The sequence below is a fragment of the Euprymna scolopes genome, chromosome 22, assembly GCF_053919585.1.
Source record: "Euprymna scolopes isolate OS-2025 chromosome 22, ASM5391958v1, whole genome shotgun sequence".
NCBI lineage: Eukaryota > Metazoa > Mollusca > Cephalopoda > Sepiida > Sepiolidae > Euprymna > Euprymna scolopes.
Genome location: NC_136503.1, coordinates 82,290,704 through 82,306,438, shown reverse-complemented (window position 1 = coordinate 82,306,438; position 15,735 = coordinate 82,290,704). Strand labels below are relative to the sequence as shown.

General features: G+C 35.6%; 1 protein-coding gene and 1 pseudogene across 1 annotated transcript; both read left to right on the top strand.

The window, feature by feature from the left end:
• Positions 1-230: 230 nt before the first annotated feature.
• LOC145243509 (dnaJ homolog subfamily C member 27-like) lies at positions 231-1,553 on the top strand. The gene has a single exon (XM_080106474.1). The coding sequence runs from the start codon at positions 679-681 to the stop codon at positions 1,474-1,476; it is 798 nt and encodes a 265-aa protein (XP_079962600.1). The 5' UTR covers positions 231-678; the 3' UTR covers positions 1,477-1,553.
• Positions 1,554-12,786: 11,233 nt separating this feature from the next.
• LOC145244199 (U2 spliceosomal RNA) lies at positions 12,787-12,909 on the top strand (annotated as a pseudogene).
• Positions 12,910-15,735: the final 2,826 nt, after the last annotated feature.

Genomic DNA, 15,735 nt, shown 5'->3' with positions numbered 1-15,735 from the left:
GCCTTAGTTTTATGGTGCATGGAAAAAAGGTATAACTATCAAAGGTGGCATGTCAGCTTGTTTTCTCGATGTCAAATTATATTCATACTAACAAACAAAACAGCCCGTTTCATGTGAGTAACTAATCATAAAGATGGCATTTGAAGGGGTAAAAATGTGCCCTTTTGGTAAGTCTACATAACATTTTGGTGTTCATAATTGTTGCAAGTTGAAGAGTATACTGCCAAGGGAAGTAACTCGGAGTTGTTTAGCGTTTTGCCGTCGCCGTAGTGACGTGTTTTATTTTCTTGCCAAACTTCAAACAACAAATAATGATTTATTTATTTTTTTTTAAATCTCATGGTAATGACATTAGATTACAACTGAATGGATTATCTCTGAAGCTAAACATATTTTAATTGTTACATTTCCCTTGTCGGATTATTTCTTGGTGGAGCGGAAGCGCCGATAATTAATGCTACCAAAAATGCTTATTCTTCAAGTTTGCGAGTAAAAAAAAAAAAAAGTATGGAGTGGAACTTTTTCAAAGTTTGTCAAAGTTGGATAAAATCTATGGAAATGAATAATAATAATAAATTGGAAAACTTTTAAAAATATTATATATATACATAAAAAAAGCATTAATTATTATTTATTTATTTTATTTATTTTTTGTAAAGAACTTGTTTTGTTGTCGTTATGGATTTCCAACGTCCACCGAGGTTACGAGTCAAAATGATAACAATGGGAGAAGCTGAAGTCGGCAAAAGTTGCATCGTAAAACGCTATTGCGAGAGACGCTTTGTCCACAAATATTTAGTGACCATCGGCATTGATTATGGAGTGACCAAGGTCCAAGTAAAAAACCGCGATGTTCGATTAAATATATTCGACATGGCTGGCCAACCCATGTTCTATGATGTCCGCAACGAGTTCTACCGGGACACCCAGGCTGGGTTGCTTGTGTTTGACCTGTCCAACCGGGCCACATTCGATGCCCTCGACCATTGGCTGGACGAAATGAAAAGTGAAATCGCCAGTTCGGCCGACATGGACAATGTGGTTGTGTGTGTCTGTGGCAACAAACTCGACAAGAGACGATGTGTGGATGAACTCGAAGCCCGACTCTGGGCAAACTCGCACGGCTTCCATTATTTTGAGACGTCGGCCCAAACTGGCGAGGGGATCTTCGAAATGTTCAGCACTCTCCTCTCCGATGTGGTGACCACCGTGGAGAACGGGGGCACGAAGATCTCTCTGCACACCCAGCTGGGATTCACCAAGGATCAGGTCGATGTGATCCACAGGTTGAAAAATGCCAGATTCGATTACGAACAACTGGGGGTGCACCCTAATGCCACCAAAGAAGAGATTAACAAAGCTTATCGGAAATTAGCAGTTCTATTGCACCCGGACAAGAATGTCGCCCCAGGAAGCGAAGAAGCTTTTAAAATTTTGGTAACAGCGCGGGCAGCGATGTTAAAACGATGCCAATGAAACCATTTTTTTTTTTTTTAATTATCTAATTTTATAAATTAAAACTATAATATTATTAAATAGGGTTTCTTCGAATACTTTTCCTTATTTCGATTGTTATTCCCTCAAACATTGAACAAAACCAATGCTTGGTCAGAAGTGGTACTTATTTTTTTGGTGCTTGCACAAAGAAAGGCGACGGATCGATTTTTTTTAATTGCAGAAACAGGGGCCATAACTCAGATTGCTTATTTTAGCATATTTTATACTTTCTATTTTATATAAATTTACGAAACAGAACTGAAAATTATTTAAAGTTTAATTAATTTAATTAAAGTACTGTTTTTACTGTTTGTTGTTTAGCTAAATTGGGGTGTTTTGTAACGATCCTGTACTTTCACCTAACAATTTAATAGTAAATTCCTTGTTTCACGATTTATCCCCTTTGATTTGTCGCCTTTGTTTATAAAGCACGGTATTATTTTTTTTTGTCTAGAAATAAAATTATAATTTACTTTTAAATTCAATTTTTATGCCAAATTTTTATCTTTTACGGCCATTTTATATTTTAAAAAATTGGGTGCTTGTTTAGACTTACACTTATTTTGAAAAATCAATATACAGAAAATGTATTTGTACAGTTTAATCAATACATTAAAAAATGAAAATATCGAAAAAAGATTATATTGTGCGTATCCGTTTTGGACTGAAGATCCCCCCCAAAAAATTTCATTTAATTTGATCGAGTAGTTTTTTTTTTTTTTGTTTTGTTTTTTTTTTACAGCGGAAAAACACGTTTTTATGACAGCGCGTTGAAGGTAGCCATCTTTGAATTTTTTAACAAGTCACGGGGAGATAACTCAGTTTAAAGCGCCGACACTCCCTCCCCATCTTTAATACTCGATTTTCTTCCTAAAAATCGAACCTTTTGTATATAACAAACTGTTTTTTCGCTGTAAAAACACACACACACACACACACACACACACACACACACACACAAACACAAAAAAACTACTTGATGAAATTAAGTTAAAAAAAATTTTTTTCGGAGAACTTCATTCCATAACGGATACGTACAATATAATCTTTTTTCGATATTTTCATATTTTAATGTCTTGATTAAACTGTACAAGTACCAAAAATTATGCACGTACCTGTCGCAGAACGAAGATATCATATTCCAAAAAATCACGTAAATTGATCAGGTAGTTTATTTAAAAATTCAGATTTTATGACGAGCTGGATGGAAGAGCAACCAGTAACTATATTGGTGAAGAATGCATTAATATTCAAGGGCGGACAACTCGATTCAATTAACAAGATTTATCTATTTCTATATTCGCTAAAACTCATAAAATGTTATTTTCTTTAATAAAAAAAAAATTAAAAAAAAAACTACTTGATGAGTTTACGTAATTTTTTTTTGGGGGGGGGGGGATATAACATCTTCATTCCGTGACCAATACGCACACAAAGATTTTTTTCTGTATTTTTATTATTTTAAATAAGTGTAATTCTAAATATGCACTAAAAATTGATTTCTTAAATTATCCATCCATTAAAATTTTTTAACACAATTTAAAACAATGCCCATTTTTTATTCATTTGTCTTTTAGTTTGTTAAAAAATATATAAGTGGCCGCTAAGATTGAATTAACATTCGTAACACTATAAAAAAGTAACTTAGAATTTTATTTCCAAATACTAACAAAACATCCATTTAGAACTATTTTGGTTCTCTTCCACTGCAAAAAATGACGCTAGGGTCGGAAGGTGGGATTGAGAAATCCGCCCCCCCCCCCCCCGAGAAGGGGCATTGTATCCAAAATGTGGACGAGGAAAAACAAACAAACAAACACACAAAAAATAATAATAATAATAATAATAAAAATAAAGCGAAATAGAAAAGATGTTCCAAAGTTCTCTAAACTATAATTGAACCAAACATGGCTTTTGTATGCCTGAAATTTAACAAATTGAACCCTCCTAAAACACGCACACGCACACATAAACAAGAAAATAAAAATAAGGGAAACAAGTACGTTACATTTTTTACTAACTGATTATTTATTTATTTTTAACATTTTATCTCATTTTTTTTTTTTTTTTAAATACTATACTGCCCATGACCCGCTGGATCAGTATTTATTATATATCTATATATTAATACCGTAGTACCTTTTAACAGACATACGTGTGTCACGGTTTCCAGATTATAAATTATTGAATTGAAAAATCCTATTCATTAAAAAGGAGGATAGAAGTTGATATCATACTACAAACATTAAATTATTTGTATATAGATACGTTAATTTAATGTTCATAGAATGTTATCACCTTCTATCCTCCTTTTTTAATAAACAGGATCTCCCGATCATTGAAAACACAATATAAAATAAAAATTTTAAAAAAAAATTATATCGCTTTTGGGCCTTATGTGAAACTAAAGTATCTTCTTGGTCTTCTGGCAAGGGTAGTATCTGTTCTATCTAAAGATGTTATAATGATGATATGGGGGTTTCTATTCGCACCGGGCATCCATACAATGGAAATATGTCACATACTGCTATAAGGATATTGGAGAAACTGTAATAACCAGATATATTCTGACACTACATTAACCAGATTACTTAGATAAATACTTTTACAGTTTTAACAAAAGGGCTACAATAATATTGCGGGTCTCCAGTCACGCTGAACGTCCATAAAATGCCCATCATGAATATATTACATCTGAAAGATGCCGCTGTGGAATTTCCACAGGTCACGCTAATATTATTGAATGCATAATTTCTTAATTTTGACATAGGTTGATATGTTTTTACAAGGATTAAAAGGATTTTACAAAGTCAAAATCCATTGTGATGTCATAATAGACCCCTCCTTTCTTTTTTTTCTTTGTCTCTTATTTTTTCCCTATTGTGATGTCATAATAGATTCCCTTTATCCTCTTTCTTTTTTTATTTTTGGACCATATGTGGGGGTAACCGTTCATCTTTCCACACTTTTCTCAATAACTACGCTTTGGAATTCTTGGAAATTTTGCACAAACATTAAACACGAGTAAAAATGTAACAGAACGGATTTTCTGGGAAAACTCTGGTTGCTCCCCTAGGGGTGTCTTTCAGGTTAAAATGACTAAAATTGACACTTTTATGCTTATTAAAAAAATTGGTGCGTTGGATTTTTATAAAACTTTCTGAAAAGTTGTAACCAACTGATTTCTATATAATTTTATTTGTCTATATTTCATGATAACTCAGGGGCTCTTTTATGACTAATAAAAACACTCCATTTTTGGGACTATTTTACAATATTTGTCTAAAATTTTCTGTGTATGTCTATTTAGCAGTTTTGCATGGTGCTGAACTCAAATTTAAATATGTAAAGGCCTTGGGAACTTTTGGGGCTAAATGTGGGGGGATGATGAATTTAGTTATTTCTTTTTTTGCATGGTGCAGAACTCAAGTTTACATATGTCAAGGCTTAAAACTGCACCGTTTGTTCATTTTCACCAGGATTTGACATCCCCTGGGGGGGGGGCTAAATGGAGGGTGGGGGAATGCTGAACTTAGTCATTTTTTTTATACCTCGTCCACTGTGCACTCATGGGGGACCATTCATGCTTCACTTGTTTTAGCTTATGTCATCATTTATCAAAGTTAGAATCCACTCAATGATAGGGGTTAATGAAATTGATAGATTGACAGTTGAATAATAATGAATATCACGAGAGAATTGACAAGAATGAATATCATTTAATGAATTCTGCTGACGATTTCTCATTGTATGATGTACTAGACTTCCTGTCTTTCTCTTTTTCTGACTCTCTGTCTCTTTTAATTATTTGCATCATTCCATCCAAGTGTGCATGGTAACAAGCAAGATAACAGAGTTTTAGTAAATAGATATAATTGATTAATGAGCGGAAGACTGGGGTAAAAAAAAAAAAAAATCCGGCAAAAACGGTTGTGCTGTTGTCCTCTAGATATCTCTCTCTTTTTCCTGTCCATGGAAATTGATTTTAGTATAACCCTTTCTCCCTCGCAGGGGTCGCGCGTGCACGGTGAAAAACGACGCGCACTAACCCTAAGGACGGTTGGCTATATTTTCGCTCCTTCGAGCCTCGGACCCCGCACAAGCATCCGTCTCTCTCCTTCTGCTACTGAGTTTCTCCGAATTGGACGTTGGTATCTGGCCGTCTAGTGTTGTAACACCCAATCGGGAATTCTTGGTAATTTCGGTCGTGATCGTCTTCTCGTCGGTGGCCGTCTCTCTCTGTCTGCGACGGCTGGAAAGTCAAGTTTGGTTATGCTGAAATCGAAGGGCAGTCTTCACAAGTATAAATGGAAACAATCAACAACGATGAGGATAGTTTTAGGCTGTTCATTTAGTGATTCGGTATACATTAAGGCCCGGCTCGTCACTTATACTTCGTCAGGCTTGGAATGCAACCCCCACAGTGTATTTTACAAAACTCTAAGTGGTCGTCTTGTTAATTGTCTTCGTCTTAATTAGAAGAGGCTGGCGGCACGCGTAGCTTCCCAACTTCTCTGTTCGACAGACTGCCCGATTCTCCTTGTTTGTCTATCTCCGCAGTAGTTTTATTAAACGTCATGCTCCTTTCCTTCCGTAGTCGGCCCAACCTCTCTATTCGACGGGTAATCATAATTCTTTCTCTCTCTCTCTCTCTCTACCTTCCCAACCGACCCCCTTTCGATTCAATTCCGAGAATTAGTTATCTGTCTAGGCATTTAACCAATTTGTCTCCTTGAAATTAGAATGACTAATTCAATTGTTTTCGGGGATTGTTCGTTCTCTCTCGTCACCCCCAACTTGTTGGCTTAAGTGAATCATGTTATCGTTTACACTCGTGGTCGACTTACTCATCGACCCTCCCCAGACCTCCTTGCGTTTTCCTCGCCAACCCGACATCTGGCTTATCTTTAATCTGGCCCTTTTGAACTCCAAATAATTTACTTGTCACTCGATGACAATTCGTTGGTTTCTCACGAGATGGGACTGAGACCTCTCACCCAGCTCCATCCCACTCACCCTCAACCTAGGAAGCAAGTTTATCCGGTGTCGCCCGGCTTCGTTACATTAGGACACATTTGTGCCATTCTTGATTTTCATAACTATCTGTCAATCTCAGGTTTGACGACCACTTGTCTTATATATCCAATAGGGTTAATAGGAACCTTTACGTGTTGTGTATTCTGAGTTACTAAATTCCTCATGCATGGCATTTGCTGACTAGGCTTTACAAGGCAATGATTCGTCACCACATAGAATATGGATCCCTAGTGTTTGTCGGAGTTGGCAAGGTGTTCTCTGATTCTCCTGAGCATCTACAGTAGCATGCCATCAAATATATACGACATATTCCCTGCCACAACTCTGTTCCCTCTGGTGTATATGATCTGCTTGGATTAAATCTGCTATCTACTCACCGGAATGTAACAGTTGTTTCTGTTGCCTACAGATTATTTTATGATTCTTGCCCTACCACAATGCTTAAATATCGCTCTGTTGTGGCTGAACAGACAAAACCTGTGACGATATACATTCAAATTAGGCCCTCTGCATGATCACACTGGTGTTTGCTCAGAGATGTACTGGCAATCTCCTTTCACATTGTGTTCTGCAGTCCTGAACGTGCTACCTCAGAATTGTGTGACTGAACATGTATCACTGTCACATTTTTCGGAGTTCTGTATTGTCTAACTTTTGTGATATTCCTAAGTTTTATGCATTCCCTAATTAGCTTAGCTATTGGTTTTATGATCATAGCTTAATAAAAAAATTATTTTTATTTCAAAATAATGTCAATATATTTTCATCTAACTTCTATTATTTCACTAGACTAATTGTGACCCATTGGGTCAGTATTGCATAGATTATTAAAACTTAATCCTTTTGGGATTTTCAAATATTTTCTATCTCCTCATTTTTTTTTTTTTTCAAAGATTATTTCAATTACAAAATGGAAATGTCACAATTACAAAATTCTTAGTATGATATAACAATATTTTTATCTCGAAAAAAAAAAAAATGAGGATTTGAATTGTCAAATTTTCTTGTGACGTCATTATAAGCCCTTCCTTTGAAATGGCCTCTGATTGGGCAAGCCAGAAAGGAAGTTCAATGCTTGCACCAATCAGCATCGAGCTTATAAACCAAACACATATTAAAAATTTGGCCAAGAGCTGTCACTGCTATTGCTGTAGTCATATGTAATCGCTATGATTGCTACACCTCCCTCTCTCTCCTCTTCTCCTTCCTCTCTCTCTTTCCCCTATCTCTTTTAATCGTTTAGATCATTTGCCTTTCTGACAACCATCTAAAGCATTCATGTACAAATGAGATCTGTGCACAGTGACAAAACAAGTTTTAGTCGAATATGAAGATCATTTATTCTTTCATTAACAAAGAAAAAGAGTTTTTTCGTTTCATGTTAAAATAAATTATTTTAAAAATGACAAGTGTTTTTTTGGTGTTTGTTTAATCCACCAATAAATCTGTGGAGCTTTTGAACAGAGAACACCTGCAGAATAGAAAAACAAATTCTCATTCTAACATTTTAAAACAATTTTATTGTGTCATCTGCGTCAATGCAGAAATAAAAGAGGAATAGAAAAGAGAAGAGTATTAGTAATGGAATAAGTTCATGAGTATTGATGAAGACAAAAAGTTATAAAGTTTTGTTTGAAGAGAAAAAAGTTCACATAATCACACCGGTGTTTGCTCAGAGATGTATCAGCGATCTTCTTTCGCATTGTGTTCTGCAGTTCTGAACGTGCTGCGTCAGAATTGTGTAAATGAACATGTATCACTGTCACATTTTCAGTTTCATGTACTGTACGCAAATATTGAAGTCAAGGTTTAATGGTAGCTATGATGGATTATGCATCTTCTTGTCAGTCGAACCCAGGGTCAAAGGCCTGGGGTAATGGTATTTTGTTGCGCCTCAAGAGAAGTTTGTGGGTTGGTTTGAGCTACGTGTAGTTGTTGTCGGTACCGTGTCCTGGACAAAGAAAAAGGAAGTAAGCCATGTGTTAACCTTTTTTTATTAACTTTTATCATGTGTTCAGTTCATCTGAGAGATGGCCTGTAATTGGATAAGCCAGAAAGGAAATTAAATACTTGCACCAATCAATGTCCAGCTTATAAACCAAAAGCAGATTCAAACTCGCAAACTTAAGCTGTCTCTGCTGCTACAGTTGTCCACAACTGCCATTGCTGCTACACACCTGCTTCATTTTCTGTCAGTCTCTGTTTTATCGTTATTTTCTGTCGGTCTCTGTTTTATTGTTATTTTCATGCCAAGTGCTCGTCTGAGCTCCAATCTATGGTCCCACTTCGCCAAAAATTCACGAGAAACACTCGTTTAGCTGTAAACACTATCAATAATTTCCCCCACTCTTTATCTGTGCCTAAACCTACACGTAGATTCCATGAAACAAGCTTCTTTCTAAGAACTGCACACTTGTGGAACTCTCTTCCATTTACATGCTTTCCAGCTGACTACAATATGGCCGTCTTCAAGTCCAATGTAAACAAGTTCTTGATAAACCGTTCCGCTTAAGTAATCGGGTTACTAAATTTACACTTCTAACAATTACTATGATAATGTCCTTTTGACCACTCTTTAACCCTTATCTTCGAATGGCCTCTGGGCCTTGATAAGTGGTGATTCCTTTGTAAAAAAAAAAAAAAAAAAAGAAAAAAAGAAGCTGCGTTAAGAGTATGTCATTAAGATTACAAATCTAGTGCAAAGAAAAGTGGCATGTCATCTTGTTTCTTTGACACCTGGGACATTATGTGATAAATTTTCAATTTTATCCCCGCATTCTCAAAAAATAAAATATCAAAATAAGATTATATTTTTTGTGTGAGATTACATTCTCAAAAAATAAAATATCAAAATAAGATTATATTTTTTGTGTGAGATTACAGAAACGTGCAATTTTTTTTTTAAAAGTGGGGCGCAACTTCACTATATAAAAATAACATAAAATAATCACCCACTTCCTGACCAGAAAATATCGTTTATTACTAGGGCTATGACAATAGCACATTCTTTTCATTATTTTGACTCTCGAGTATATATCCGAAACAGTTAGACTCAATTAATCAACCGAGAACCACATCACTCTACAAAAGCATATAAGATATCAATGGATATATACCTGAAAATCAAAACAAGGAAAAGAATATGCTGTTGTCATAGCCCTATTTATTACCCATCCCTTGACCATAACATTGAAAAAGAGAATGGTAATCATTGGGGCGGAGGACAATAATTGAAAACAATCTGGATTTGAATAAGCATTTCATTTCTTGTCGGCATATTCCAGGCAGATTACACAAATCACCAGAAGATGCCAAAACATTTATTCAATGAAAATCATAGCAGCTGATAATTGGCAAATATAATAAAAATATTGTGGAAAATTCAATCAATTTAGCAAAACTTAAGGCATCACCATTGCAATAAAGTTTTGAAAACTTGTTAAAATCATGTCACCATGAATCTAATAGAGTTGATGTAGACACTACAGTCTCCGGAAGCAAATATTAGATTTTCTTAAAAATAGAAACTTATAGTTAAAACTAATATTTGCCGTACATGTGCAAATATGTACAGGTTAAAAAAAAAAATAACTTAAACCCTAACACTAACAGAAACACAACCTAACCCTTACCTATATTCGGTATGGTAGAAAAATGAATAGACAAAAAATAAATATAATAAAATGAGATAAAAAGGGAAATCATTTAAAAAAACATTTGTTTGCATAAAAAATAAATATTTATTCATGAAACTTACCATACAGTGCATTTTAAAAAATTTTTTTTTTTTTTAACTGTTTTTCCGATGCTTATGTACTTATGTTGCCGTGCTATTTTTAAAATCGTATTTTCAAGTTAAATTTGAGTTTTACGATATGTTTAAATGATCTTTTAAATTATTAGGTGAAAGTACAGAATAGTTACAAAATTTTCTTACCTCCCCATCTTAAGAATGGCTTTCTAAATAATAATGTTATTGTTTTAGCACGGTAACATATAAGTACCGTTTTTCCTTTTAATTTTCTTAAATTTAAAAAAAAATTCCATTAAGCTTTCATTGTGTTTTCGTGGGAAAATTTGGTCAATGTTTTCGCAAAAAAAAAACCCCAAAGGAATTCCCCATCCAAATAAAACAACAACTCTCATTCGAAAACAATTAAACAAAGTTCATTTTCCTTTGGAGATTAAAATGGTACTTGCTTTCCTAAGTTGAACAGCAGAATTGTAAAATGAAACTTTTGCTTAACCAAATCAAAACATTCTCTCGCCGATGGACTGGAATATATATACTTTTGACCACAAATCTTAGATTCTGGTTATTCTCAGTCATCCCTATTGAGCCACCCACAGAATCAACTACTCGAGATATCCATCAGAGAAAATGGCTAATCAGTGTTTATTCAAAAAGGCTCATCAGCAGACAATCTAGGACATTATTTTTCTCAAGTAAATTTGTTTCAATATGAATCAGTGTTTGATGAGATACTTATTTTAATCAAAATTCACAATTAGAGATATTTTCAATTTCTTGTGTGGCCTCTTTTCATCTTATTAAATACTAACATCAATACCTGGCATTGCCCGGGTCGACATGAAGTTCAGTTTTGACACACCTGCTATACTAACGATATTGAGCACTTTCATCGATACACCCACAACAATTTCAAAAATAAAAGAACAGATAAAAACACAAAAATGTAATCACTTAAAAAAGAAGTATGTGACAACCTCCCCACCAGATATTTCAGCAGAAAGGATACGAAGAGAAGAAACTATTCTTTGGATATTCAGGACTGTGCACTGGATCAAAAAATCTCCTCCCCCCTCCCAATTAAATGAATCACACCAACTTTTCTTTCAATCAAATCCATGCGATCGAAAAAAAAAGAAAAAATGAGCTGCAGTAGCCGGGCTCAAACATGAAATGGGAAAGAAGGGAAAAGTTACGCGCAAACGCATTTGCCCACATGGCCACGAGAGCTTATGACGTCATGACGTTGCAAAATAAGATGTCATGACATTGAAAAATAAGCTTTTTAAACATAGTTTCAGTTAATTATGCATGTGTGACTTGTGAAAAGAGCGATGCGAAGAAGACCCCCCCCCCTTCCAAATAGTGGTCCTTTACTGTCACAGAATTAATCTTTTTTCTAATTTTCACATATTATGCTTTCGAGGGATTGCTTTTTCAGACGGTACCGGTTTATGGTGAGGGTAATGAGCAACGGAGCCCTAAAAAAATTTTTAAAAAAGAAATTAACCAACCCTCTTAAAAAATTGAAAATAGTACGTACAAAAAAAAAATGTAGTAGGCAGGCAGGCTCGAACCTGTAATGCGAAGGAGGAAAAGAAGTTAAAAAAAGCCAACTGTCTAGCTCTCACACTCACTGTGACAAATGACGTCGGCGGGTTTTGAAATAAGACTAGTCATTGCAAGGTGTGTGATGACTTTGCAAAAATGTCGACAAAAGAAAGTGACCCATTCTTTTAAAAAAACAGTCCAGTTGACAGTGAAAGAATGAATGTTTTTGGCCAATTTTTGAATATTTGTCGGATGAGAGAGTGAGCTATAAAAGAATACTAATTTTGTCAGTGTTGGTCATGTGTGTCAAAAGTTTTTAGCGCACATACACACTTCAACTGCAAGTTCCAACAGTTCATCAATGAAGGTCCAGTATGGAATGCATCATCTTTCTAAAATTGTTTAATTTCCTTTGTGTCTGAAGTGGTTTATTTTCTTTTCTACATTCTTTTCTTTTAGCAGTACACTCCTTCTTTTCTTTTTTGTACACATTTTTTTCTTTACATTTTTTTACTAGTTCTTACTTATAACTGTGAAACCATGCACCTGTAAAGCATAGTCATTGTTTTCCTATTTTTAATCGAGTGCAAGCGACTCTATAAGTCACTCCCTCGGTCGGTCGGTCTGTCGGTTTGTCCGTAACACTTTTGTGCTTGGCCTTTTTGGTTAAGATCAAAGGTCTTTTGTTAATAGATGCTGTTCTTAGCTTTTTAAGCTTTTCTTGGCCTTTTGGCCAAGATCAGGGTGTAGTGTCTGTTCCGGCAGATGCTGCAAGCAAGGACCATATGTGGGGGCAACTCCACATATGAGACCTTGGTCAATGTGGGGGCAACCCTTCATGCCAATTCTCACTATCGAGCTCCCCTACTCTCCGGGGAGTGGGTCCCCATTTCCCCTTCACTCCTCACATTAAAAATCGGCCTTGTGCCTAATTTGCTCGGTGTGGAGCAAATTTTTCTTGGGCTTTTGGCCAAGATCAAAGTGTAGTATCTGTTCTTACTACATGCTGTACTTATTGTGATAAGTGGGGGATCACTTTTCTGTATTAATTTAATGTAAAATGATCACCCACTTTACAACCAGTCAGTCTCCAGATCATTCAAGTTGTTTTTGAAGGATTCCAGTTATTTTTTAAGCATTCAAGTCATTCTTAAGGTCATTCAATTCATCCTTAAGTTCATTAAAGTCATTCTAAGTCATTTACTTTTTATTTATTTAAGTCATTTCAGCCCATTTTCGGTCATTTTAGTTTATCTTTAAGAATTTCATGTCAATCCTACATTCACGCATTTATTCATTACACGAGAGCACGCGACTAATGGCTATCGGCCTTGTTTTAATTCACTTCAGTTGTATTGTAGTTAATTTGAAAAAATTCTTTTTTTTTTTTTTTTTTTTGACAACCGGGAGGATCCAAGTCATCTTCAAATGCTACATGCCATCTGAAAATCATACATCATTAGGATCTCCACTGGTTCTATGCCTCTCCTTCTACTCCGGTTTACCTCCAGAAAGTTCCTGTTGTGATCAGCGTCTCAACCTGACCCAATATATTTTAAGATGGATATGAAGAAAAATGGATCACAGGAAAAGTGTTTCTTAACCTAACAGCTGTATATGATACGTTAACCACAAGACATTATTACTGACAAATAACGAAGAACGCAGCATTTGTCAGAATTATTTGTCCATTCATGAAGCATTGTTACCACATTTGGGTTTTTGCGTCTACCATTAGTCTTTCAGTTTTAGACAGGGTCTAAAAAAGAGTCTCAAATCTAATAATAAACACTATCAGCCAAGCACCAACCTCTGTGCCATCGACACATTGTTGCATACCTGTGCCTGTTTTACAAGTACTTTGACAGCATGTTCTCTGATAAACCCATAGCACTTGTGTCGCCTCAACGTATATACTCCTGACTTTCCTAACAAGCAGCAAAACTCCTTCAGGTCCCTAGATGCCAGAAAGCCTACTCTAATACTTTCTTTCCTTTCTTTCCTTGGACTGCTAAACTTTGGAACTTCCTCTCAGTTTCTTGCTACCCTAACTGTACTAACCTGCAAAAGTTTAAATGTAATATGAACAAGCATCTTGCTGTTCAACTCCCCACAATCCTCTGTTAAACACGATCCCAAATAATAGCTCCACAATATTGTTTGGGGTGAAAAAGAGTAAAAAAAAAAAAAAATTTTTTCACTCTCATCAACCAGAGATTTTTTGTCCAAATGGGAGCAAAGAAAAGCCAGCAAAGGCCTTTAAAAAACAGACTCTCCTAAAAGCAAAAGACCAATCTTTACTCCTACCCTTGTCAATATATTCTAATGATCAAGTGAAAGTTGAAGAAATTTGCAGATTTATCTATGTAGATGATCTTTGACTGGTGATGTAAGCACGGGATTTACGGTCGTACATCATTAAGCGATGACTTTCAGATGCACAATAGTCTGACAGAGTATTTCAGGAACAATGTACTCAATAGTCTGACAGAGCATTTCAGGAACAATGTACTCAATAGTCTGACAGAGCATTTCAGGAACAATGTACTCAATAGTCTGACAGAGTATTTCAGGAACAATGTACTCAATAGTCTGACAGAGCATTTCAGGAACAATGTACTCAATAGTCTGACAGAGCATTTCAGGAACAATGTACTCAATAGTCTGACAGAGCATTTCAGGAACAATGTACTCAATAGTCTGACAGAGTATTTCAGGAACAATGTACTCAATAGTCTGACAGAGCATTTCAGGAACAATGTACTCAATAGTCTGACAGAGCATTTCAGGAACAATGTACTCAATAGTCTGACAGAGCATTTCAGGAACAATGTACTCAATAGTCTGACAGAGCATTTCAGGAACAATGTACTCAATAGTCTGACAGAGCATTTCAGGAACAATGTACTCAATAGTCTGACAGAGCATTTCAGGAACAATGTACTCAATAGTCTGACAGAGCATTTCAGGAACAATGTACTCAATAGTCTGACAGAGCATTTCAAGAACAATGTACTCAATAGTCTGACAGAGCATTTCAGGAACAATGTACTCAATAGTCTGACAGAGCATTTCAGGAACAATGTACTCAATAGTCTGACAGAGCATTTCAGGAACAATGTACTCAATAGTCTGACAGAGCATTTCAGGAACAATGTACTCAATAGTCTGACAGAGTATTTCAGGAACAATGTACTCAATAGTCTGACAGAGCATTTCAGGAACAATGTACTCAATAGTCTGACAGAGCATTTCAGGAACAATGTACTCAATAGTCTGACAGAGTATTTCAGGAACAATGTACTCAATAGTCTGACAGAGCATTTCAGGAACAATGTACTTAATAGTCTGACAGAGTATTTCAGGAACAATGTACTCAATAGTCTGACAGAGCATTTCAGGAACAATGTACTCAATAGTCTGACAGAGTATTTCAGGAACAATGTACTCAATAGTCTGACAGAGTATTTCAGGAACAATGTACTCAATAGTCTGACAGAGCATTTCAGGAACAATGTACTCAATAGTCTGACAGAGTATTTCAGGAACAATGTACTCAATAGTCTGACAGAGCATTTCAGGAACAATGTACTCAATAGTCTGACAGAGTATTTCAGGAACAATGTACTCAATAGTCTGACAGAGCATTTCAGGAACAATGTACTCAATAGTCTGACAGAGTATTTCAGGAACAATGTACTCAATAGTCTGACAGAGCATTTCAGGAACAATGTACTCAATAGTCTGACAGAGCATTTCAGGAACAATGTACTCAATAGTCTGACAGAGTATTTCAGGAACAATGTACTCAATAGTCTGACAGAACATTTCAGGAACAATGTACTCAATAGTCTGACAGAGCATTTCAGGAACAATGTACTCAATAGTCTGACAGAGCA

Bases quoted from the DNA above. Each gene is read 5' to 3' on its own strand.
- LOC145243509 (XM_080106474.1), top strand. From the start codon at position 679: ATGGATTTCCAACGTCCACCGAGGTTACGAGTCAAAATGATAACAATG.